The sequence below is a fragment of the Eleutherodactylus coqui genome, chromosome 7 (genome assembly GCF_035609145.1).
Source record: "Eleutherodactylus coqui strain aEleCoq1 chromosome 7, aEleCoq1.hap1, whole genome shotgun sequence".
NCBI lineage: Eukaryota > Metazoa > Chordata > Amphibia > Anura > Eleutherodactylidae > Eleutherodactylus > Eleutherodactylus coqui.
In genome coordinates this window covers 218,869,774-218,893,927 of record NC_089843.1, presented here as the reverse complement: position 1 = coordinate 218,893,927, position 24,154 = coordinate 218,869,774, and the positions used below count along the sequence as shown (strand labels likewise).

Here is a 24,154-nt window from a genome sequence, read left to right as displayed (position 1 = left end):
AGAAACCGCTGAACCACCAAATTAAACAAGTGGGCAAGGCATGGCACGTGCGTGAGGCTGCCGAGCTGCAGAGCCGCCACCAGGTTACGGCCGTTGTCACACACGACCATGCCCGGTTGGAGGCTCAGTGGCAAAAGCCAGCGGTCGGTCTGCTCTGTCAGACCCTGCAGCAGTTCGTGGGCCGCGTGCCTCTTCTCTCCTAAGCTGAGTAGTTTCAGCAAGGCCTGCTGACACTTGCCCACCGCTGTGCTGCCATGCCGCGCAACACCGACTGCTGGTGACGTGCTGCTGCTGACACATCTTGATTGCGAGACAGAGGTTGCATAGGAGGAGGGTGGTTTAGTGGAGGAAGCATACACTGCTGCAGATACCAGCACCGAGCTGGGGCCCGCAATTCTGGGGGTGGGTAGGACGTGAGCGGTCCCAAACTCCACTAAATTCACCCAATGTGCCGTCAGGGAGATATAGTGACCCTGCCCGCCTGTGCTTGTCCATTGTTAACTGGACCTTGCCAGTAACCGCATTGGTGAGGACACGTACAATGTTGCGGGAGACGTGGTCGTGCAGGGCTGGGACGGCACATCGGGAAAAGTAGTGGCGACGGGGAACCAAGTAGCGCGGGGCCGCAGCCGCCATCATGTTTGTGAAAGCCTCCGTTTCCACAAGCCTATACCGCAGCATCTCCAGGCTGATCAATTTGGCTATGTGCACGTTTAACACTTGAGCGTGCGGGTGCGTGGCGGCGTACTTGCGCTTGCGCTCAGACAGTTGCGCTAGCGACGGCTGGACGCTGCGCTGAGAGACATTGCTGGATGGGGCCGAGGACAGCGGAGGTGAGCGTCTGGGTGCAGGCCGGGAGACAGTCGTGCCTGTGTCCTGAGAGGGAGGTTGGATCTCAGTGGCAGGTTGGGGCACAGGGGGAGAGGCAGTGGTGCAAAGCGGAGGCGGTGAACGGCCTTTGTCCCACCTTGTGGGGTGCTTGGCCATCATATGCCTGCGCATGCTGGTGGTGGTGAGGCTGGTGGTGGTGGCTCCCCGGCTGATCTTGGCGTGACCTTGCACACCACAGTTCATCGGTCGTCTGCACTCTCAGTGAAAAACTGCCAGACCTTTGAGCACCTCGGCCTCTGCAGGGTGGCATGGCGCGAGGGGGCGCTTTGGGAAACAGTTGGTGGATTATTCGGTCTGGCCCTGCCTCTACCCCTGGCCACCGCACTGCCTCTTCCAACCTGCCCTGCTACTGCACTTGCCTCCCCCTCTGAAGACCTGTCCTCAGTAGGCTTAGCAAACCAGGTGGGGTCAGTCACCTCATCGTCCAGCTGCTCTTCCTCCGAATCCTCTGTGCGCTCCTCCCTCGGACTTACTCCAATTACTACTACCTGAGTGATAGACAACTGGGCAGGGGCCCGAGAACAGTTCCTGGGAGTCTGCCTGCTCCTCAGAATGTGTGATTTTCATGGAGTGAGGAGGCTGGGAGAAAGGAGGAGCAGCAGCCAGAGGATTCAGAGTTGCAGCTGTGGACGGCGTAGAAGACTGGGTGGTCGATAGATTGCTAGATGCACTTTCTGCCATCCATGACAGGACCTGCTCACACTGCTCAGTTTCTAATAAAGGTCTACCGCGTGGACCCATTAATTGTGAGATGAATCTGGGGACCCCAGAAACGTGCCTCTCTACTAATCCCGCAGCAGTCGGCTGCGATACACCTGGACCAGGAGCTCGGCCTGTGCCCACACCCTGACTTGGGCCTCCGCGTCCTTACCCGCGTCCACGTCCTCTTGGCCTACCCCTACCCCTCAGCATGGTGTATTACGAGTAGAGCAGAAACAGAACGCTGTAATTAAATGTGCCACTTATTGGCCTGTGGTTGGAGGCTGACTTCGCTTACGGAACGCACAGCAGACCAGGAAACAATTATGCGCAAGCCTGTAGTGAGACCTAGGTGCGTATGACAGCTACTGGAATTCACAGCGCAGAACCAGTCAAGTGGCCAAAGGCCAGTGGTAGGCCTTAAGTATTTTGCTTCAATTTTTTAAAATGATGAGGCGAAAAACCAGACAGACACCGTATGCAGGGTATATATGTATACTCTTTCCCTCTGGCGGGATGACGGCGATCATGTAACGGACACAGCAGAGCCAGGAAGCAATTATGCGCAAGCCTGCTGTAACGCTTAGCTGAGTAATAATGAGCGACTACTACCCCCAGCAGACACGCAGTAAACTATACACGGTCACAGGCTTGGCTGGGTATTAATTAGCGACTACTACCCCCAGCAGACACGCAGTAAACTGAAGACAGTCACAGGCAGCCCAAATATAGTATTTTTTTCCAATTTTTGGGAAAAAGCCCACTGCCTATATAACCTGTATATGGATTTCCCTGTTGGAGGATGACTGTGGTTATTGAAAGCACAGTGCAGCCAGAAAAAAATTATGCGCAAGGCTGGGTATTAATTAGCGACTACTACCCCCAGCAGACACGCAGTAAACTGAAGACGGTCACAGGCAGCCCAAATATAGTAGTTTTTCCCAATTTTTGGGAAAAAGCCCACTGCCTATATAACCTGTATATGGATTTCCCTGTTGGAGGATGACTGTGGTTATTGAAAGCACAGTGTAGCAGAGCACAGGTGATTATGATATCAAGAATAGCTCTGTTTGTGCCTAAGTAACCCCTGACGCGGTGAGGTGCCAGGAGGGCTGATAACTGCAAAGTATAGGTCTGTCTGAGTGAGGTGCTGCCCGTTTGGGCTTTGCTGCCTCGAGTATTGGCTAGCTAGTGCAACGTTTAGTATCAGTATAATCACCTAATCTAGTGCTCTGCTGCCCCCTGGTGCAGACTGTATGATATTACAGCTACTATTGAACAGTAATATTGGAACGATTTACAATTTACTGTTCCTACTCTTGGTGTCATTGACAACTGTTGTCAATAATTTTCTGACAACTAATCAAAACTTACCGTATTCGTCCTGATGAAGCAGTGCCTTGTGGCATGGGACACTGTGGAAACGCGGCGACGATCAGGCGTCTAATCCTTTGAATAATGTGGATGATCAGACGCTTAATCCTAATCAATCATATATCTGCAGTCCTGATTGAAATTCATTCAGCTCTGCATTATTAGCAGGTTATTCGTCCTGTGACCATGGCTCTAGACTATCTTACGCGCAGTGGCTAATCAATAACAAAAAGTATTGGATTGTCATAGAACACACTCAGTAGTGTCATGTATAGACCCAAATGGTAAAGTAATAAGGGTTTAAACTATTGGTGGAAGCAATAAGCACAGCCCACAAATCGCATCATATTACATATTTTATGACTGGGGTATTTTTTCTTATTTTTGGACACGTATTATCAGCATAGTGTCCACACGATATAACTATTTGCCCATTTTTGGCATAGAAATTTGGTTGCCACCAAGCGGACATTTTGTTTGCCTTTGTTTCTCATATAGAAAAATTGGTGCTTTATATATCAATATACCTTTCCCCAATAATAATCTACCCTTTATCTCGTCCTTTTGACGATTGATATTTGTGTCCTTGTCTGTAATTGTATGTCTGTTTAGTTTAACCACCTCCCTCAAGGTTAGTGGTTTTTAATAAATTATAATATCAATAAAGTTTATTTTAGTCCTAAGGCCTTCCAGTGATAAGGTCCTATTTGCTCAAGAGCCTTATTGCCACAGTGATTTATATATATGAATGAAGTATCACTGAAGGGATAATAAAATATGACTTAATAATTCTAATTAAAAATCAGGACCTGATCATAACTAATAGTGATGACATTAATATCAAGCAACGCATAAACCTAAAAGAAACCAAAAACACAAAAGAAAAGAAGGGAGGAGGGGGGGAACACACTAAGAATGGCTGGACCTCCCTCTGTAGCTGGTTATATGCTAAAACATATTTGACCCTGCACACGTTTCAGCGAAATTAATGGTATCATCAGGAGTCATACATTGGAAAGTACTAGTCAGTGGTAGTTCATTGACAGTAATGTACCACTGTTGGTTAGCCCCACAAACAACAAAAGGTGAGGGTAACTTAATAAAAACCAAAGTTGGGACCTCCGCTACACAAAAACCCTGGGTGAAATTCTAGATGCAGAAAGAGAAATTGCTTACTTGAAGGAGACCCCTCATAGATGTAAAGGAACGCATAGATTTAATAATCTTGGGTATCTGCTATCCAATTGGATCCTCCCGAAAAGTTTCTCCAGGCTTGCTTGATCTAGCACGATGTTTATTGTTACAGACAGGACAAAATAATTTCAAAAGAAACAGAAACGAGACATATACAAATGTCAATGCAGGTAAAACTGACAAGCTGTTGCAACGCGTTTCGGCCTGCTGTGAGGCCTTTTTCAAGCATGTTTTTATTAAACCATGTACCTGTATTTATGTAGTGTTTGCTCACATCTCCTCTGGCATGTCGACCGTGCCTCCTGGTTGCTTGGTGACATCACCAGGGTCGGCCGCTGCATGTCGAGAGACAAACGTCTCTCTGTGGTGGAGCGCAGCGTGCGTTCCACCCTAGATATCCACCCAGCACTGGGGCTGCGTCACCTGGTCGCTCAGTGATGTCACCGGTGTCAGCCGCTGCATGTCGAGAGACAAACGTCTCTCTGTGGTGGAGCGCAGCGTGCGTTCCACCCTAGATATCCACCCAGCACTGGGGCTGCGTCCCCTGGTCGCTCAGTGATGTCACCGGTGTCAGCCGCTGGATGACTTGCATTTCTCTGAGGTTGAACGCAGTGTGCGCTCCACCTTGCCTGGATGTGTTCCTGGATCACGTACATATATGATTCCATTTTTTTTGTTTGACTGACAGTGTTGATGTAACCTTAATAGCAGCGAGCACAAAATGCCTGTGTAGAATATGATGCAATCGAGGGAACAGGGAATCACCCTGCGCATCGAAATATATGAGGAGTACTAAATTGTGTTTAGATCTGATGTAAGAGGGTTAGACCCAGAATTTACAGGGTCATTTATTACCTCGGTAGACACCCTATGCTGCACTAAGTACCTGACTGCTAGTAGTAACAAAGGAGCTGATCGCCATGAGCAAGATGTAGCTATGTTTGTAATCCTACAAGGCCAACGCATGTCTATGGCCCTGTAGAATAAAGCCCAGGATGTGAAAACATGTATGGGTGATCACTAAGGTGTTAATAGGGTGCTTTCACACAGTGCGGAAATATTCTGCAAGAGTAACCTAGAGATACAGAAGATCCGGCATGAAAACCACCATGTATATATGTGGGCTATTGAGCAGAAATCTGCAGCAGCAAATTAAGCTCTATCTATAGCTGTGTCTTGTGGAACAATTCTGCATGGTGTGAAGGCACCTATATAAGACCATATACAGACACATTCATCACCTGCTGTCATCCCCATTACTTCAGGGTGTGCCTTGACAAATGCAGACCTAACTGGCCTGTCTAACTGTCCCCTCCTTAGCTGCTCTCCCTAACACACTGCTTGCCATGGTGTATGACCTGTGACATGAAACAGTCTTCTACCACCTCAACTTTGTAGCACAGTTTGGCTGCTCCTCACCCAGTTTGAAGCCTCCTACTCAGCTGTTTCTGTTAAAGGCGTTGTGCCAAAATTACAAGTTATGGGGGTCATGTGTCTCCATTCCTCCTCACTGTAGGGTTAATGCACCCCCTAAGTAAGGAGGAGACAGAATGCCGTGTTACTAGTGCTTCATTTGCTTTAAGGGGACTGTGGAGATACCCGATCGGCAACCAATAAAGCTTCTTGGATCTTGGTTATTACTGTTTCATCCATAGTATATTCCCAGTGCCAAAGCTAATCTCTACTGTCTACATTAAACCCTCTGAGATCAGACACATTACGGTGTCAGCCGGAATTTTTTAGCTTATTCTGCTCAAAATGAACAAAAATCAGAAACTCCCAACATTGTTATGGGCAAACTGATAAACCATAATGAGAAGTAAAGAGTATAAGTAATATGTGTCTATGGCTCAGAATAGTGACATGAATACATCAGCAGCATTTACTATGACCTATAATATGATAACCACAAGAACCAACTTCCTCCAACCTCAAATATATCATAGATACACCAGTTTTTATGGACACTGGAAAACTTCTCTATTTTTATGTATTTTCTATGAATTTACGAATATTTGGCAATTCTGGACCCCCATAACCCTGATCATTCATTACTGGGAATAGCATATATAGAAACTTGTACTGTATCAGTAGATCGGTGAAGTGACATCTGCAGCCGTTACACTATTCTCACCCCTCTTCTCATGTATAATATGTAGATGAAACTGTGACTTACCCTGTACCGTATACACTCATGACATAATCCTCTGGTTCATCTACACGCTTCGTAGTTGTGGTTAGTGTCAACAAGCCACCAATGATGAGGTCTCCATCCCTGTATTGTTTTATCTTTGAGTCATTAAATTTTCTTATCTTGAGATCACAGAATAATTGTGTTACAGGAAGCCATGGAAGAACCAATATAATAATGAGACTAAACATCTCCTTGTAGGAATGGGATGATGAGGAAGAGGAAGTATATAGTATTATAAGTCATTCATGATAAGTGGAAGCAGCAAGAACAGCAGTGACACAGAGAGCTGACAGGATCAGTGACATTATGCTGACTGCTATCATCTCCCCTCTTTTTATACAGTATGATGGGATATATTTTACATTGCCCTCTCTCAGCACACATCATTCTGGATCCGCTCCCCGATGATTGTGGCCTGAACCGGCTTTACAACAGATAAATGCAGAACAAGATGAAGACACAGAAATAACCATTGTCAGCCGTCCTTGTGTTATACAGATCCTTTCTTTCTAAGCATATTCCACAGCGCTGTACCAGGATTGTCATCACTCACATTAACCCCTCTCACCGGCGAAGCTGACAATCTAATGTTCACTCTAAAGGACACACATGACACCGGGCAGTTTTATATTAAGACAATTATAGACATTATCTGGTTTCCGGACACCCCGCCATCCCCTCAATAGGGCTGCCTGTATTAAAATAATTAGCTAAGCTACACTTCCTCCTCCATCGCCGCCGGTATCCAGCACTGCAGCCCCGCTTTGGTCCCAACATTTGATGTCCCATGAAATCAGGTGACTGCTGCAGCAAATCAAAGGCCATAGCACCACGTTCCCGAACTCCTGGCATCATGATGCCCAGGATGTGAGCACCGATGCCAAAAGAATGAGCGGTCGCAATGTAGCCTCTGATTGGCTGCAGTAGTCACCTGACTCCTGATGATGGCAGCTATCAGGCAAACATGAGGACCCTAGCGGGGCTGCAGCGCTGCATCCTAGTGTGGACATAAGTATAGATCAGTTTATTATTTTAATACAAGCAGCCCTATTAAAGGGGGTTGTCTGGTAACTAGATAAAGAGTTTTAACTAGAGATGAGTGAGCATACTCGTCCCAGCTTGATGCTTGTTCGAGTATTAGGGTGTTCGAGATATTCGTCATTCGAGACGAGCACCACGCCTTACTCGAGTCAATTACATTTCCTTCCCTGAAATTTTTGCGCCATTTTCTGGCCAATAGACATGCAGGGAAGGCATTACAACTTCCTCCAGTGAGGTTCCAGCCCTATCCCAGCCCCCTGCTGTGAGTGGCTGATGAGATCAGGTGACCCCGAGTATTTAAATCTCTGCCGCTCGCTGCTCGCCTCAGACACACGCTGGCAGATATTAGGGAGGTTGCTGCTGCTATAGTTAGAGTGTTGGCGTCTTCAAGAGCCCCAACAGTCCTTCTTAGGGCCACATCTCACCGTGTGCATTAGTGTTGTGGCTGCAGGGAGCAGTTTTGCACATTTTTTTTCTTTTTTTTATATCGGACGTGCCGGCTATAGCGTTCTCAGGCTGCAGTCTGTACTACGTAGTATAGGGGCAGTATTGGTCAGGCAGGGACAGTGGGTAGTGTGGAATCCTGTCTAGAAGAACCCCAACGGTCCTTCTTAGGGCCACATCTTACCGCGTGAATTACTGTTGTTGCTGCTAGGAGCAGCTTTGCACCAAATTTTTTCTTTCATCTTGGGCTCTGCAGACTATTGCGTTCTCAGTCTGCAGCCAATTATACAGAGTATAGGGGCAGTATTGGTGAGGCAGGGACAGTGCTACTGTAGAATCCTGTCAACAAGTACCCCAAAAAAACACCTGTTTAGGGCTATCTGTGACCGTGTGCATTTAACTCCGTGGCTGCTGGTAGTTGTAGTACCTCATTGTTGCACAGCTAAGCGTGCTTGCAGTCTTCCGAAAAACAATTTTCCTGGCTGCAGTTTGCGTTACATAAGCGCTGTCTCACTCCAACTGCACGCCAATAAGAAATCAAAAATTTTTTACACCGCTGTGTGTCTGCTGTCAATTGCACGCACGATGACAGACCCCCATACAGGGAAACTCACATTGGCGCAATATAGCCTGCATTGCATTGCACAAAAATTACCAAAAAACCCCCCATAAAATCCTTACGGCTAGCTGTGACTCTTTGCATTTCACTGCATGGCTGGTGTGAGCTCCGATGTATCAGTATTGCATATTGCACAGCTAGGCGTGCTTGGAGTCTTCTGAATTATTTTTTTCCTGGCTACAGTTTGCATTACATAAGCGCTGTCTCACTCCAACTGCACGCCAATAAGAATTCAAACATTTTTTACACTGCTGTGTGTCTGCTGTAAACTGCACACACGGTGACAGACCCCCATACAGGGAAACTCATATTGGCGCAATATAGCCTGCATTGCATTGCATTGCACAAAAAATTACCCCAAAAAAAAGAAACTCCTTAAGGGTGCATTCACACGACCGTATATCGGCTGGGTTTTCATGCCCAGCCGATATACGGCGTCTCTCTCTGCAGGGGGAGGAGGCTGGAAGAGGCGGGAGCCTCTCCACCCCCCCTGCACTATTTTCAATGAGGAGAGGCGGGACAGCGGCGGAGCTAAGTTCATGGGTGTAGCTCCGCCCCGTTCCGCCCCCTCCCATTGCAAATAGTGGCAAGGGGCGGAGAGGGGGTGGAGAGGAGTCGAGAGCTCAGTGCACTGCTCCGGCTCTTCCAGCTTCCTCCCCCTGCAGAGAGGGACGCCGTATATCGGCTGGGCGTGAAAACCCAGCCGATATACGATCATCTGAATGCACCCTAAGGCTAGCTGTGACTCTCTGCATTTCACTGCGTGGCTGGTGTGAGTTCAGGTGTATCAGTATTAGATATTGCACAGCTAGGCGTGCTTGCAGTCTTCTGAATAATTTCTTTCCTGGCTACAGTTTGCGTTACATAAGCGCTGTCTCACTCCAACTGCACGCCAATTAGAATTCAAACATTTTTTACACTGCTGTGTGTCTGCTATAAACTGCACGCATGGTGACAGACCCCCATACAGGGAAACTCACATTGGTGCACTATAGCCTGCATTGCATTGAACAAAAATTACCAAAAAAAATTAAAAATCCTTACGGCTAGCTGTGACTCTCTGCATTTCACTGCATGGCTGGTGTGAGCTCCGGTGTATCAGTATTGCATATTGCACAGCTAGGCGTGCTTGCAGTATTCGGAATAATTTTTTTCCTGGCTACAGTTTGCGTTACATAAGCGCTGTCTCACTTCAACTGCACGCCAATAAGAATTCAAACATTTTTTACACTGCTGTGTGTCTACTGTAAACTGCACGCACGGTGACAGACCCCCATACAGGGAAACTCAGATTGGCGCACTTTAGCCTGCATTGCATTGCACAATAATTACAAAAAAAAAAAAGAAAGGAAAATCCTTACGGCTAGCTGTGACTCTCTGCATTTCACTGCGTGGCTGGTGTGAGCTCAGGTGTATCAGTATTGCATATTGCACAGCTAGGCGTGCTTGCAGTCTTCCCAATAATTTTTTTTACTGGCTGCAGTTTGTGTTACTTAAGCGCTGTCTCACTTCAACTGCACGCCAATAACAATTCAAACATTTTTTACACCGCTCTGTGTCTGCACTATTCGTAATCCACCATGCTGAGGGGTAGGGGTAGGGCTAGAGGACGTGGATGTGGACGAGGGCGAGGACGCGGAGTTCCAAGTGAGGGTGTGGGTATAGGCCGAGTTCCTGGTCCAGGTGAATCACAGCCGGCTGCTGCGGGATTAGGTGAGAGGAAAGTTTCTGGGGTCCCCAGCTTCATATCACAATTTTTGGGTCCACGTCGTAGACCTTTATTACAAAATGAGCAGTGTGAGCAGGTCCTGTCGTGGATGGCAGAAACAGCACCCAGCAGTGTCTCCAGCAACCTGTCTTCTACGCCGTCCACTGCTGCAACTCTGAATCCTCTTGCTGCTGCTCCTCCTTCCTCTCAGCCTCCTCACTCCATGAAAATGACACATTCGGATGAGCAGGCCGGATCCCAGGAGCTGTTTTCGTGCCCCTGCGCTGACTGGGAAAAAATGGTTTCTCTCTCACCTGAGGAATTTGTCGTGACCGATGCCCAACCTTTGGAAAGTACCCGAGGTTCGAGTGATGAGGCTGGGGACTTCAGGCAACTGTCTCAAAAGCTTTCAGGAGGTGGGGAGGTCGATGATTATGATGAGACACAGTTGTCTATTAGCGAGGTAGTAGTAAGGGCAGTAAGTCCGAGGAAGGAGCGCACAGAGGATTCGGAGGAAGAGCCGCTGGACGATGAGGTGACTGACCCCACCTGGTTTGCTAAGCCAATGGAGGACAGGTCTTCAGAGGGGGAGGCAAGTGCAGCAGCAGGACAGGTTGGAAGAGGCAGTGGGGTGGGCAGGTGTAGAGGCAGGCCCAGAACGAATAATCCCCCAAGGGATTCCCAAAGCACCCCCTTGCGCCAAGCCACCGCGCAGAGGCCAAAGTGCTCAAAAGTGTGGCATTTTTTCACTGAGAGCGCGGACGACCGATGAACAGTGGTGTGCAACCTTTGTCACGCCAAGATCAACCTTTAAACGTGCACATCGCCAAATTGATCAGCCTGGAGATGCTGCCATACAGGCTTGTGGAAACGGAGGCTTTCAAAAACATGATGGCGGCGGCGGCCCCGAGCTTCTCGGTCCCCATTCGCCACTATTTTTTAAGGTATGCCGTCCCAGCCCTGCATGACCAAGTCTACCGCATTATTCTACGTGCCCTCACCAACGCGGTTACTGGGAAGGTCCACTTAACAACGGACACGTGGACAAGCACAGGCGGGCAGGGCCGCTATATCTCCCTGACGGCACATTGGGTGAATTCAGTGGAGTCTGGGACCGAGTCAGAGCCTGGGACCGCTCAGTCCTACCCACCCCCAGAATAGCGGGCCCCAGCTCAGTGCAGGTATCTGCGGCACTGTATGCCACCTCCACTAAACCTTCCCCCTCCTCCTCCTCCTGTGCAACCTCTACCTCACAATTAAGATGTGTCAGCAGCACGTCGCCAGCAGTCAGTGTGGCGTGACAGCATAGCGGTGGGCAAGCGTCAGCAGGCCGTGCTGAAACTAATCAGCTTAGGAGAGAAGAGGCACATGGCCCACGAACTGTTGCATGGTCTGATAGAGCAGACCGACTGCTGGCTTTCGCCGCTGAGCCTCCAACCGGGCATGCTCGTGTGTGACAACGGCCGTAACCTGGTGGCGGCTCTGCAGCTCGGCAGCCTATTGCACGTGCCATGCCTGGCCTACGTCTTTAATTTGGTGGTTCAGTGGTTTCTGAAAAACTACCCACACTTGTCAGACCTCCTCGGCAAGGTGCGCCAGGTCAGCGCACATTTCTGCAAGTCCAACACGGACGCTGCCACCCTGCGGACCCTGCAACATTGCTTTAATCTGCCAGTGCACCGACTGCTGTGCGACGTGCCCACACAGTGGAACTCTACGCTGCACATGTTGGCCAGGCTGTATGAGCAGCGTAGAGCTATAGTGGATTACCAATAACAACATGGGCGGCATAGTGGGAGTCAGCCTCCTCAATTCTTTACAGAGGAGTGGGCCTGGTTGGCAGACATCTGCCAGGTCCTTGGAAACTTTGAGGAGTCTACCCAGATGGTGAGCGGCGATGCTGCAATCATTAGCGTCACCATTCCTCTGCTATGCCTGTTGAGAAGTACCCTGCAAAGCATAAAGGCTGACACTTTGCGGTCAGAACAGGAGACAGGGGAAGACAGTATATCGCTGGATAGTCAGAACACCCTCATGTCTATATCTCAGTGCGTTTTGGAGGAGGAGGAGGAGGAGGGAGAAGAGCCTGAGGAAGAGGAGGGGGAAGAGACTGCTGGGCCCACTGCAGAAGGTACCCATCCTGCTTGCCTCTCATCTGTTCAGCGTGCATGGCCTGTGGAGGAGAAGGAGGATCCAGAAAGTGATCTTCCTAGTGAGGACAGCGATGTGTTGCGTACAGATACCCTGGCACACATGGCTGACTTCATGTTAGGATGCCTTTCTCGTGACCCTCGCGTTAGATGCATTCTGGCCACTACAGATGACTGGGTGTACACACTGCTCGACCCACGGTATAAGGAGAACCTTTCCACTCTCATTCCCAAAGAGGAAAGGGGTTCGAGAGCGATGCTATACCACAGGGCCCTGGTGGACAAACTGATGGTAAACTTCCCATCTGACAGCGCTAGCGGCAGAAGGCGCAGTTCCGAGGGCCAAGTAGCCGGGGAGGCGCGGAGATCAGGCAGCATGTTCAGCGCAGGCAGCGGAACACTCTCCAAGGCCTTTGCCAGCTTTATGGCTCCCCAGCAAGACTGTGTCACCACTCCCCAGTCAAGGCTGAGTCGGAGGGAGCACTGTAAAAAGATGGTGAGGGAGTACGTAGCTGATCGTACCACCATCCTCCGTGACGCCTCTGCTCCGTACAACTACTGCATGTCAAAGCTGGACACGTGGCACGAACTCGCGCTGTATGCCCTGGAGGTGCTTGCTTGCCCTGCCGCTAGCATCTTGTCAGAAAGGGTGTTTAGTGCAGCTGGGGGAATCATCACAGATAAGCGTACCCGCTTGTCAACCGACAGTGCCGACATGCTTTCACTCATGAAGAAGATCAAAGCCTGGATTTCCCCAGACTTCTCTTCTCCACCAGCGGAGTGCAGCGTTACCTGAACAATTTTTTCGCTGCAACCACAGATAAAAGCACTCTTCTCTATCACCGTTAAAAAAGGGACATTTACCTTTTGTCAATCGGTGTATGATATTAGTCCTCCTCCTGCTCCTCCTCCTGAAATATTCTGTCATCATGCTGAACTGCCAATTTTTCTGAAACTGAAGCATTGAAACTTCAACATGAACCAATGTTTGTAACAGGGCTGCCTCCAGGCTCTGTTACAAATTAAGACACAGTAAGCTGAAATATTAATGGGTTTCACCTGCCCTCTCGGTTGAGCAATTTTTCTGGGGATCATTTCTACTGTTGGTACAGCAATTTTTTGGGCCCTCGCCTACACTGTAATCCAAGTAATTTTTCTGGCCTTCGCCTACACTCATGGTACACCAGTGTGTCTGGGGTCGGCCTACACTCTTGCTACAGAAATGTCACAAGTGTCTGCCTGCCTATACTTCTGCCACAGTAATGCTACATGGGTCTGCCTATACTTCTGCGACAGAAAGGTTACTTCGGTCTGCCTATACTTCTGCTCCTGTAATGTTACTGAGGTCTGCCTACACTGCTGCTACTGAAATTTTCCTGGGCTCTGCCTATACTGTTACTACTGAAATGTTACTGGGGTATGTCTATACTGCTGTAAATGAAATGTTACTTGGGTCTGTCTATACTGCTTCAAATGAAATGTTACTGGGGTCTGTCCCTACTGTGGCTACTGAAATGTTACTGGGGTCTCTGCCTAGTGTTACTTTGGAAATGTTAAAGGGGTCTGTCTATACTGTTACTACTACTGAAATGTTACGGGAGTCTGTCTATACTGCTGCAAATGAAATGTTACTGGGGCCTGTTCCTACTATTACTACAGAAATGTTACTGGGTCTGTCTATACTGCTACAACTGAAATGTTACTAGATTTTGTTTATACTGCTGTAAATGAAATGCTACTGGGGTCTGTCAATACTGCTGCAAATGAAATGTTACTGTGGTCTGTCCCTACTTTTGCTACTGAAATGTTACTGGGGTCTGTCTATACTTCTGCAAATGAAATGTTACTGGGGTCTGTCCTACTGTTGCTACTGAAATGTTACTGGGGTCTGTCTGTACTGCTGCAAATAAAATGTAACTGGGGTCTGTCTCTACTGTCGCTACTGAAATGTTAGTGGGGTCTGTCTGAACTGCTGGAACTGAAAAGTTACTGGGGTCTGTCCCTACTGTTGCTACTGAAATATTAGTGGAGTCTGTCTGAACTGCTGGAACTGAAATGTTACTGGGGTCTCTGCCTAGTGTTACTACGGAAATGTTAAAGGGGTCTGTCTATACTGTTACTACTACTGAAATGTTACTGGGGACAGTCTATACTGCTGCAAATGAAATGTTACTGGGGTCTCTCCCTACTGTTACTACTGAAATGTTACTGGGGTCTGTCTATACTGCTGCAAATGAAATGTTACTGGGGTCTCCCGCTACTGTTACTACTGAAATGTTACAGGGGTATGTCTATAGTGTTACTACTGAAATGTTACTGGGGTCTGTCTATACTGTTACAACTGAAATGTTACTGGGTTTTGTCTATACTGCTGTAAATGAAATGTTACTGGGGTCTGTCCATACTGCTGCAAATGAAATGTTACTGGGGTCTGTCCCTATTGTTGCAACTGAAATGTTACTGGGGTCTGTCCTACTGCTGCAAATGAAATGTTACTGGGGTCTGTCCCTACTGTTGCTACTGAAATGTTAGTGGGGTCTGTCTGAACTGCTGGAACTGAAATGTTACTGGGGTCTGTCCCTACTGTTGCTACTGAAATGTTAGTGGGGTCTGTCTGAACTGCTGGAACTGAAATGTTACTCGGGTCTCTGCCTAGTGTTACTATGGAAATATTAAAGGGGTCTGTCTATACTGTTTCTACTGCTAAAATGTTACTGGGGTCTGTCTATACTGCTGCAAATGAAATGTTACTGGGTTCTGTCCCTACTGTTACTACTGGGATGTTACTGGGGTCTGTCTTTACTGTTACAACTGAAATGTTACTAGATTTTGTCTATACTGCTGTAAATGAAATGTTACTGGGGTCTGTCAATAGTGCTGCAAAAGAAATGTTACTGGGGTCTGTCTCTACTGTTGCTATTGAAATGTTAGTGGGGTCTGTCTATACTGCTGCAAATGAAATGGTACTGGGGTCTGTCCCTACTGTTGCTACTGAAATGTTACTGGGGTCTGTCATACTGCTGCAAATGAAATGTTACTGGGGTCTCCCGCTACTGTTACTACTGAAATGTTACTGGGGTATGTCTATAGTGTTACTACTGAAATGTTACTGGGGTCTGTCTATACTGTTACAACTGAAATGTTACTGGGTTTTGTCTATACTGCTGTAAATGAAATGTTACTGGGGTCTGTCCCTACTGCTGCAAATGAAATGTTACTGGGGTCTGTCCCTACTGTTGCTACTGAAATGTTAGTGGGGTCTGTCTGAACTGCTGGAACTGAAATGTTACTGGGGTCTGTCCCTACTGTTGCTACTGAAATGTTAGTGGGGTCTGTCTGAACTGCTGGAACTGAAATGTTACTGGGGTCTCTGCCTATTGTTCTATGGAAATGTTAAAGGGGTCTGTCTATACTGTTTCTACTGCTAAAATGTTACTGGGGTCTGTCTATACTGCTGCAAATGAAATGTTACAGGGTACTGTCCCTACTGTTACTACAGAAATTTTACTGGGGTCTGTCTATACTGTTACAACTGAAATGTTACTAGATTTTGTCTATACTGCTGTAAATGAAATGTTACTGGGGTCTGTCAATAGTGCTGCAAAAGAGATGTTACTGGGGTCTGTCCCTACTGTTGCTATTGAAATGTTAGTGGGGTCTGTCTATACTGCTGCAAATGAAATGGTACTGGGGTCTGTCCCTACTGTTGCTACTGAAATGTTACTGGGGTCTGTCCATACTGCTGCAAATAAAATGTTACTGGGGTCTGTCCCTACTGTTGCTACTGAAATGTTAGTGGGGTCTGACTGAACTGCTGGAACTGAAAAGTTACTGGGGTCTGTCCCTACTGTTGCTACTGAAATATTAGTGGGGTATGTATGAACTGCTGGAACTAAAATGTTACTGAGGTCTCTGCCTAGTGTTACTACGGAAATGTTAAAGGGGTCTGTCTATACTATTACTACTACTGAAATGTTACTGGGGACTGTCTATACTGCTGCTAATGAAATGTTACTGGGGTCTGTCCCTACTGTTACAAATGAAATGTTACTGGGTCTGTCTATAACACGCTGCACACACAGACTATTGCGGGTCCTGGTCATGGTGTATTGGCCTTGTAATGCCACCTCCTCTGAAGCCTCCCCCTCCTCCTCCTCCTCCAACAATGAATACATTCTGGGCAAATGGCTAGCTTTGGTCCCTGTTGCGGCAGCCCAAGATTTTCACCTAAAACGGCACAATAGGATTCCTGACAAAGATGAGTGGTATAGCCAGAAACTTGCATTGCTAACACTTTGAAATGGTCAACAGAAAACATGTGAATGAAGGCTTTTCATATCTCTGATTAAGAGGAGGAGGAGTTCCAACTTTTAGTTCCTACAATCTCCTTTTCATTGCTATCAAATGCCCCTCCTGACTCAGAAAATACTAGCTTTACCACATTGCTGTTGTCGCTTCCACTTTTCTTCTGAGGCTTCACTGTGGTCCATTGCCTCTTCTTCGCATCTGAAGGTTTGATTTTGCCCATGGAGGCACAATTCAAGGTGGAGGCGCGGAACCCAGCCTCAACCTGGGCTCACTAACATGGTTCCCACACAGACTATAGCGGGTCCTGGTCATGCTGTCTTGGCCTTGTAATGCCACCTCCTTTAAACCCTCCCCCTCCTCCTCCAACAATGCAAGCATTCTTGGCAAATGGTAAAGCTTTGGTCCTTCTTGCGGCAGTCCAAGAATTTCACCTTAACCGGCACAATAGGAATGCATCCGCCCCCCCCCCCCTCTTAATCCTGGGCACATTTCTGAAAACCAAAGAAATACAACTGGGGTGCTATTCGATTATCCCTAGCTGAAGCATTCAGCCGAGCGGTAGAGCAATTGTGGCTTCCATCTTGTTGGAGCAAATAATACTAACATAGTGTAGTGTCATGCTGAGGTAAGAAGAGAGCCGAATCTCGAACACAGCATCCGTGCTGGGCTGTGGACAGAGTAGCAGCAGGCACCTATCGTTGGTGAAAGCAGGCCAGCTGAGAGCCACATACTCCCGGTCTGATTTTGGACTGTTGGAAGAGGCCTTTACTTGTGATCATCTTTGGTAATTCCTGACAAAGATGAGTGGTATAGCCAGAAACTAGCATTGCTAACACTTTGCAATGGTCAACACAAAACATATGAATGAAGCCTTTCCATATTTCCACTTTTATTCTGTGGCTTTACTTTGGTCCATTGGCTGTTATGCGGATCTGAAGGTTTGATTTTGCCCATAGAGGCAAAATCCACGGTGGAGGCCCGGAACCCAGCCTGAACCTGGGCCCGCTAACGTGGTTCCCACACAGACTATGGCGGGTCCTGGTCATGCTGTCTTCGCCTTGTAATGTCACCTCCTCCTCCCACTTGGGGTTAGGGGGTCAGCAATGCGCATCATGTATTTTCTCTCGTGTTACCACAGTTATCGGAGAAACCTGTTTGGACCAAAGGAGAGGATCGTAACTGCATTAACGTTATAGGGGTCTGTCTATACTTCAGCTGCAGAAATGTTACAGGGGTCTGCCAATACCGCAGCTACATAAATGTAACTGGGGTCAGTCTATACTGCTGCAACTAAAATGTTACTGGGGTCTGTCTATACTGTAACTACAGAAATGTTACTGGGGTCTACCTAGACTTCTGCAACATAACTGTTATTGGGGTCAGCTTATCTGTTTGCTACAGGAATACTACAGGGGTCTGTGCATAGTATGGCTAAGATTTCACATCGCGGTGTTCTACGTATCCGACCCCCAAAAAAACCAAAACTGTGTGACTGGGCCATGCTGTGTGGGCCGAAGCCCACCTGTATTTTATGTGACGTTGGCTCTGCTATCCGGGGCACTGCAAAGGGATATAGTAATGTACCGTCGGTGGGTTCCAGTGAGCCACCCGTGCTGTAGGTGCACACAGAATTCCCGTAGCTGAGTTGTACCTGCCTGTGACTATTATTAAAAAAAACAAAACAGTCCGACTGGGGCATGGAGTATGGGCCGAAGCCAACCTGTATTTTATCTGACGTTAGCTCAGCTATCCAGGGCACTGCAATAGGATTTCTTTATGTTTCGCCGGCGGCTTCCTGGGACCCACCCATGCTGTGGGTGCACACGGAATTCCCATGGCGGAGTTGTACCTGCCTGTGACTTATTAAAAAAAAAAAAATAGTCTGACAAGGGCATGCAGTGTGGGCTGAAGCCAACCTGCATTTTATCTGATGTTAGCTCAGCTATCCGGGGCACTGCAATGGGATTTCTTTATGTTTCGCTGGCGGCTACCTGGGACCCACCCATGCTGTGGGTGCACATGGAATTCCCATTGCAGAGTTGTACCTGCCTGTGTCTATTTATAAAAAAACGCAGTCTGACTGGGACATGCAGTGTGGGCCAAAGGCCACCTGTATTTAATCTGACGTTAGCTCTGCTGTGCAGGGCACTGCAATGGGATTTATTTATGTACCGCCGGTGGCTTCCTGGGATCCACCCATGCTGTGGGTCCACACAGACTTCCCATAGGGGAATTGTACCTGCCTGTGTCTATTTATAAAAAAACCCAGTCTGACCGGGCATGCAGTGTGGGCCAAAGCCCACCTGTATTTAATGTGACTTTAGCTCTGCTGTGCAGGGCACTGCAATGGGATTTATTTATGTACCGCCGATGGGTTTCAGGGACCCACCCATGCTGTGGGTGCACACGGAATTCCCATTGCGGAGTTGTACCTGCCTGTGACTATTTATAAAAAAAACCCAGTCTGACTGAGGCATGCAGTGTGGGCCAAAGGCCACCTGTGTTTTATCTGACGTTAGCTCAGCTGTGCGGGGCACTGCAAAGGGACTTATTTATGTACCGCCGGTAGGTTCCAGAGAGCCACCCATGCTGTGAGTGCACACGGACTTCCCATAGGGAAGTTGTATCTGCCTGTGTCTTTTTTTTTACTCGAAACGAACGCTCGAGCATCGCGGAAAGTTCGATTCGAGCAACGAGCACCTGAGCATTTTGGTGCTCGCTCATCTCTAGTTTTAACCCATCAGGAAATTTATGAATTCTAGGCGGAGACTAAACTAGAAAACCTGGAGGAACCCAAGTAATCTTCTTGTAGATGTTGTACTTGGTCAAATGTAAGTTCCCTACCCCAGTGATGGGAGACAAGAGTAGTGACCCCGCAGCACATTTCTCAGGTTTGCTATACAGTTTTATGCATTTGTTAGGGAAGTGAATATGACTCTGTGTTCTATCCTATGCGTGGCCATTCTGTGATCAAGTAGCCATCTTCTGTGTCAATTATTTTGTACTTTTCCTTTAACAAGATTTGATTTCTAACACATGGAACTCCTTATCCATTGACCCAAGCTTCCCTACAGTCCAAGTCTCCAAACACCATTGTAGCCTGCCCCCTCTCTAAATACCCCTGTTCCTCCATTCTTCACTCCGCCCTCATCTCTAGTTTAACCCCTCAGGAGCGCAGCATATTTTGGACTTCAGGACACAGCCTCATTTTCAAATTTAGCGTGTGTAGTGATAAACTTTTAATGCTTTTACTTTTTTGTGACATTTTGTGTTTTATTTTATTGGTAACTTTTGGTCAATACTAGAGATGAGCGAACACACTCGTCTGAGCTTGATACTCATTCGAGTATTGGGGTACTTGAGATGCTCGTTACTCGAGACGAACACCACGCGGTACTCGAGTCAAATTCATTTCCCTTCCCTGCATGTTTAGCGCCATTTTCTAGCCAACAAACATGCGGGAAGGTATTACCACTTCCTGCTGTGAGGCCTCTGCATGCCTACAGCACTGAGTGGCTGGGCCGATCAGGTGACCGCCGTGTACTTAAACTGGTCCTGCCTGCGGCTCGCCTCACACACATGCTGGCAGTGGCTAGGGAAAGTGCTGATGCTTATACAGGGATAATGTTAGCATAGGATCCTCTCATCAAGAACCCCAATGGTCCTTCTTAGGGCTACTCCTCATCGTGAGCATTACAGTTGTGGCTGGCTGGGAGCAGTAGTGCACCCCTTTTTTTTAAAGCATCTAGCCCTATGCAGAGCATTACAGCTATAGCATTCTCAGTCTGCAGTGCATTACGCAGAGTTTAGGGAAAAGGCTGTTGAGGGGAAAGTGTTATAGTCAGGATCCTCTCTTCAAGAACCCCCACAGTCCTTCTTAGGGCTTCTCCTCATTGTGTGCATTAATGTTGTGGCTGGCTGGGAGCGGCAGTACACCAATTTTTTTTTAAGCATCTAGGCCTGTGCAGGCCATTTCAGCTATACTATTCTCTGTGTGCAGTGCATTAGGCAGAGGTCTCATTGCTAAATGCAGTACTCAAATATTTCCTGGGCCACTACAGATTATTTCAGCTATACCGTTCTATGTGTGCAGTGCATTAGGCAGAGGTCTCATTGATAAATAGTACGCAACTTTTTCCTGGGCCACTGCAGATCATTTCAGCTATACCGTTCTATGTGTGAAGTGCAACAGGCAGAGGTCTCATCGCTAAACACATTACTCTAATATTTCCTGGGCCACTGCAGAACAGCATTTCACAGATACCATTTTCTGTGTTGGGTGAAGTAGCTGAAGTTATCAGCACTGTCCACTGGCTGTATAGCTTTCTGCCCCTGTGCAGAGCGTCCCACAATACTCTTTCCTTGGGTGCGGTGAAGTAGCCGCAGTTATCAGCATTATCCACTGGCTTTATAGTTTTTTGCCACTCCATACAGCCTCTCTTATCTACAATTCACTGTGAGCAGTAAATGACCCCTAGGTATCAGTGCAAGACAGTGTTTTAATTTTTTCCGGTCACAGCATAGAGCAAGTCTCTGTGTGCGGTGAATTAGCCACAGTACTCAGCTCTGTATAGTGGGGTAATATATTTGGGCCCTGCTCTATCCTTAATCCGACATGATGAGAAGTAGGAGTAAGGGTCGAGGACGTGGATGCAGGCGTCCAAGTGAGGATGGCAGAAAACGCATCCAGCAATGTATCAAACACCCAGTCTTCTACGCAGTCCACTACTCCCGGCCTAGGGACTGCACCTCTGAACCCTCTGGCTGCTTCCTCCCAGCCTCCTCACTCCATGAAAATGACATATTCTGTGCAGGCAGACTCCCAGGAACTGTTCTGGGGTCCCTGCCCTAAGTAGAAAAAAACAGTTCCTCTCTCACCTGAGGAGTTTGTCGTGACTGATGCCATTTGAAAAGTTCCCGGAGTCCGGGTGATGAGGCTGGGAACTTCTGGAAACTGTCTCAAAAGCTTTTTGTGGATGAGGATGATGAGACACAGTTGTCTATCAGTGAGGTAGTAGTAAGGGCAGTAAGTCCGAGGGAGGAGCGCACAGAGGATTCGGAGGAAGAGCAGCTGGACGATGGGGTGACTGACCCCACCAGGTTTGCTAAGCCTATGGAGGACAGGGCTTCAAAGGGGGAGGCAAGTGCATCAGCAGGACAGGTTGGAAGAGGCAGTGGAGTGACCAGGGGGAAAGGCCCACAGCACCCCCTCGTGGCAAGCTTCCATGGAAAGGGATAGGTGTTCAAAGTTGTGGATATTTTTTAGTGAGAGAGCGAAAGATCAACAAACAGTGGTGTGCACTCTGTGCCAAACCAAGATCAGCCAGGGAGCCACCACTACCTGCCTCACCACCACCAGAATGCACAGGCATATAATGGACAAGCACCCCACAAGGTGGGATGAAGGCCATTCACCGCATCCGGGTCACACCACTGCCTCTTCCCCTGTGCCACAACCTGCCACACAGATTCAATCCACCTCCCAGGAAACAGGCACGAGCGCCTTCCAGCCTGCACCCACACCCTCACCTCCATTCTCACATCCACGGTCCTCCACTTCATCCAGCAATGTGTCTGAGCGCAGCATTCAGCTGTCGCTAACACAAGCGTTGTAGTGAGAGCGGAAATATGCCGCCACACACCCGCATGCACAAGCTTTAAACGTGCACATTGCTAAATTAATCCGCCTGGAGATGCTGCCGTACAGGCTTGTGGAAACGGAGGCTTTCAAAAACATGATGGTGATGGTGGTCCTGCGCTACTCGGTCCCCAGTTGCCACTATTTACCCGGTGTGCCATCCCCGCCCTACACCAGCACGTCTCCCGCAACATTAACAGTGCCCTCACCAACACAGTTACTGGGAAGGTCCACTTACCACGGACAGATGGACAAGTACTCGCGGGCAGGGCCACTATATTTCCCTGACGACACATTGGGTGAACTTGGTGGAGGCTTGGACCGCTCACGTGCTACTCACACCAAGAATAATGGGTCCTACCTTGGTGCTGGTATCTGCGGCTTATTATGCCACCTCCAAACCACCTTCCTCCTCCGCCACCTCCACCTCTCAATTTAGAAGTGTGAGCACGTCACCAGCAGTTGGTAGTGCGCGGCAGCACAATGGTGGGCAAGCGTCAGCAAGCCGTGCTGAAACTAATTAGCTGAGGTGACAAGAGGCACACGGCGCCTGAGTCGTTGCAGGGTCTGATAGAGCAGACCGACCTCTGGCTTTCGCTGCTGAGCCTCCAACCGGGCATGGTTGTGTGTGACAACGGCCGTAACCTGGTGGTGGCTCTACAGCTTGGCAGCCTCACACACGTGCCATGCTTGGCCCACTTCTTACATCTGGTAATTCAGCGCTTTCTGAAAAACGACCCCCACTTCTCTGACCTGCTCGGCAAGATGCGCTGCGTCTGTGCACATTTCCACAAGTCCACCACAGATGCTGCCACCCTCAGGACATTGCAACGTCGGTTTCAGCTGCCAGAGCACTGGTTGCTGTTCGACGTGCCCACACTCTGGAATTCTACGCTGCACACGTTGGCCAGGCTGTACGAGCAGCGTAGAGCAATTCTGGAATACCAGCTTCAACATGGGCAAGGGAGTGGTAGTCAGCCTCCGCAGTTCTTTACAGAGGAGTGGGCATGGATCTCCCAGGTCCTCAGAGACTTTGAGGAGTGTACCCAAATGGTTAGCAGCGATGCGGCCATCATCAGAGTTACTGTCCTGCTGCTTTGCCTGCTGAGAAGTTCACTGCAAAGCATAAAGGCTGACGCTTTGCGGTTAGAAGAGGAGACGGGGGATGACAGTATGCCACTTGATAGCCAGACCACCCTCATGTCTATATCTCAGTGTGTTTTAAAGTGGGAGGGGGAGGAGGAGGAGGGGGGGAGAGACTGCTGGCCACACTGCAGAGGGTACCCATGCTGCTTGCCTCTCATCTGTTCAGCTTGTATGGGCTGAAGAGGAGGAGGATCCTGAAAGTCATCCTCCTAGTGAGGACAGCGATGTGTTGCGTACTGGGCCCCTGGCACACATGGCTGACTGCATGTTAGGCTGCCTTTCCCGTGACCCTCACATTAAACGCATCTGGCCAACACAGATTACTGGGTGTACATCCTTCTAGACACACAGTATAAGGAGAACCTTTTCACTCTCATTCCCGAAGAAGAAAGGGGTATGAGAGTGATGCAATACCAGAGGGCCCTGGTGGAAAAAGTGATGCTAAAGTTCCCATCTGACAGCGCTAGCAGCAGAAGATGCAGTTCAGAGTGCCAAGTAGCAGGGGAAGCGCGGAGATCAGGCAGCATATCCAGCGCAGGTAGGCGAACACTGTCCAAGGCCTTTGCCAGTTTTATGGCTCCCCAGCAAGACTGTATCACCACTCCTCAGTCAAGGCTGGGTCGGAGGGAGCACTGTAAAAGATGGTGACGGAGTACATAGCCGATCGTACCACCGTCCTCCGTGATGCCTCTGCTCCATACAACTATTGGGTGTTAAAGCTGAAAACGTGGCACGAACTTGCGCTGTA

The 24,154-nt window shown here is 48.4% G+C and overlaps 1 protein-coding gene across 1 annotated transcript in view; it reads right to left on the bottom strand.

Moving 5' to 3' along the window:
• LOC136573598 (vomeronasal type-2 receptor 26-like) overlaps positions 1–24,154 on the bottom strand; it is a 115,274-nt gene that overhangs the window by 73,002 nt on the left and 18,118 nt on the right. The window contains exon 2 of the mRNA XM_066574869.1: positions 6,335–6,471. Within this exon, the coding sequence (XP_066430966.1) occupies positions 6,335–6,471 (137 nt within the window). The remainder of the gene's footprint in view (positions 1–6,334; positions 6,472–24,154) is intronic.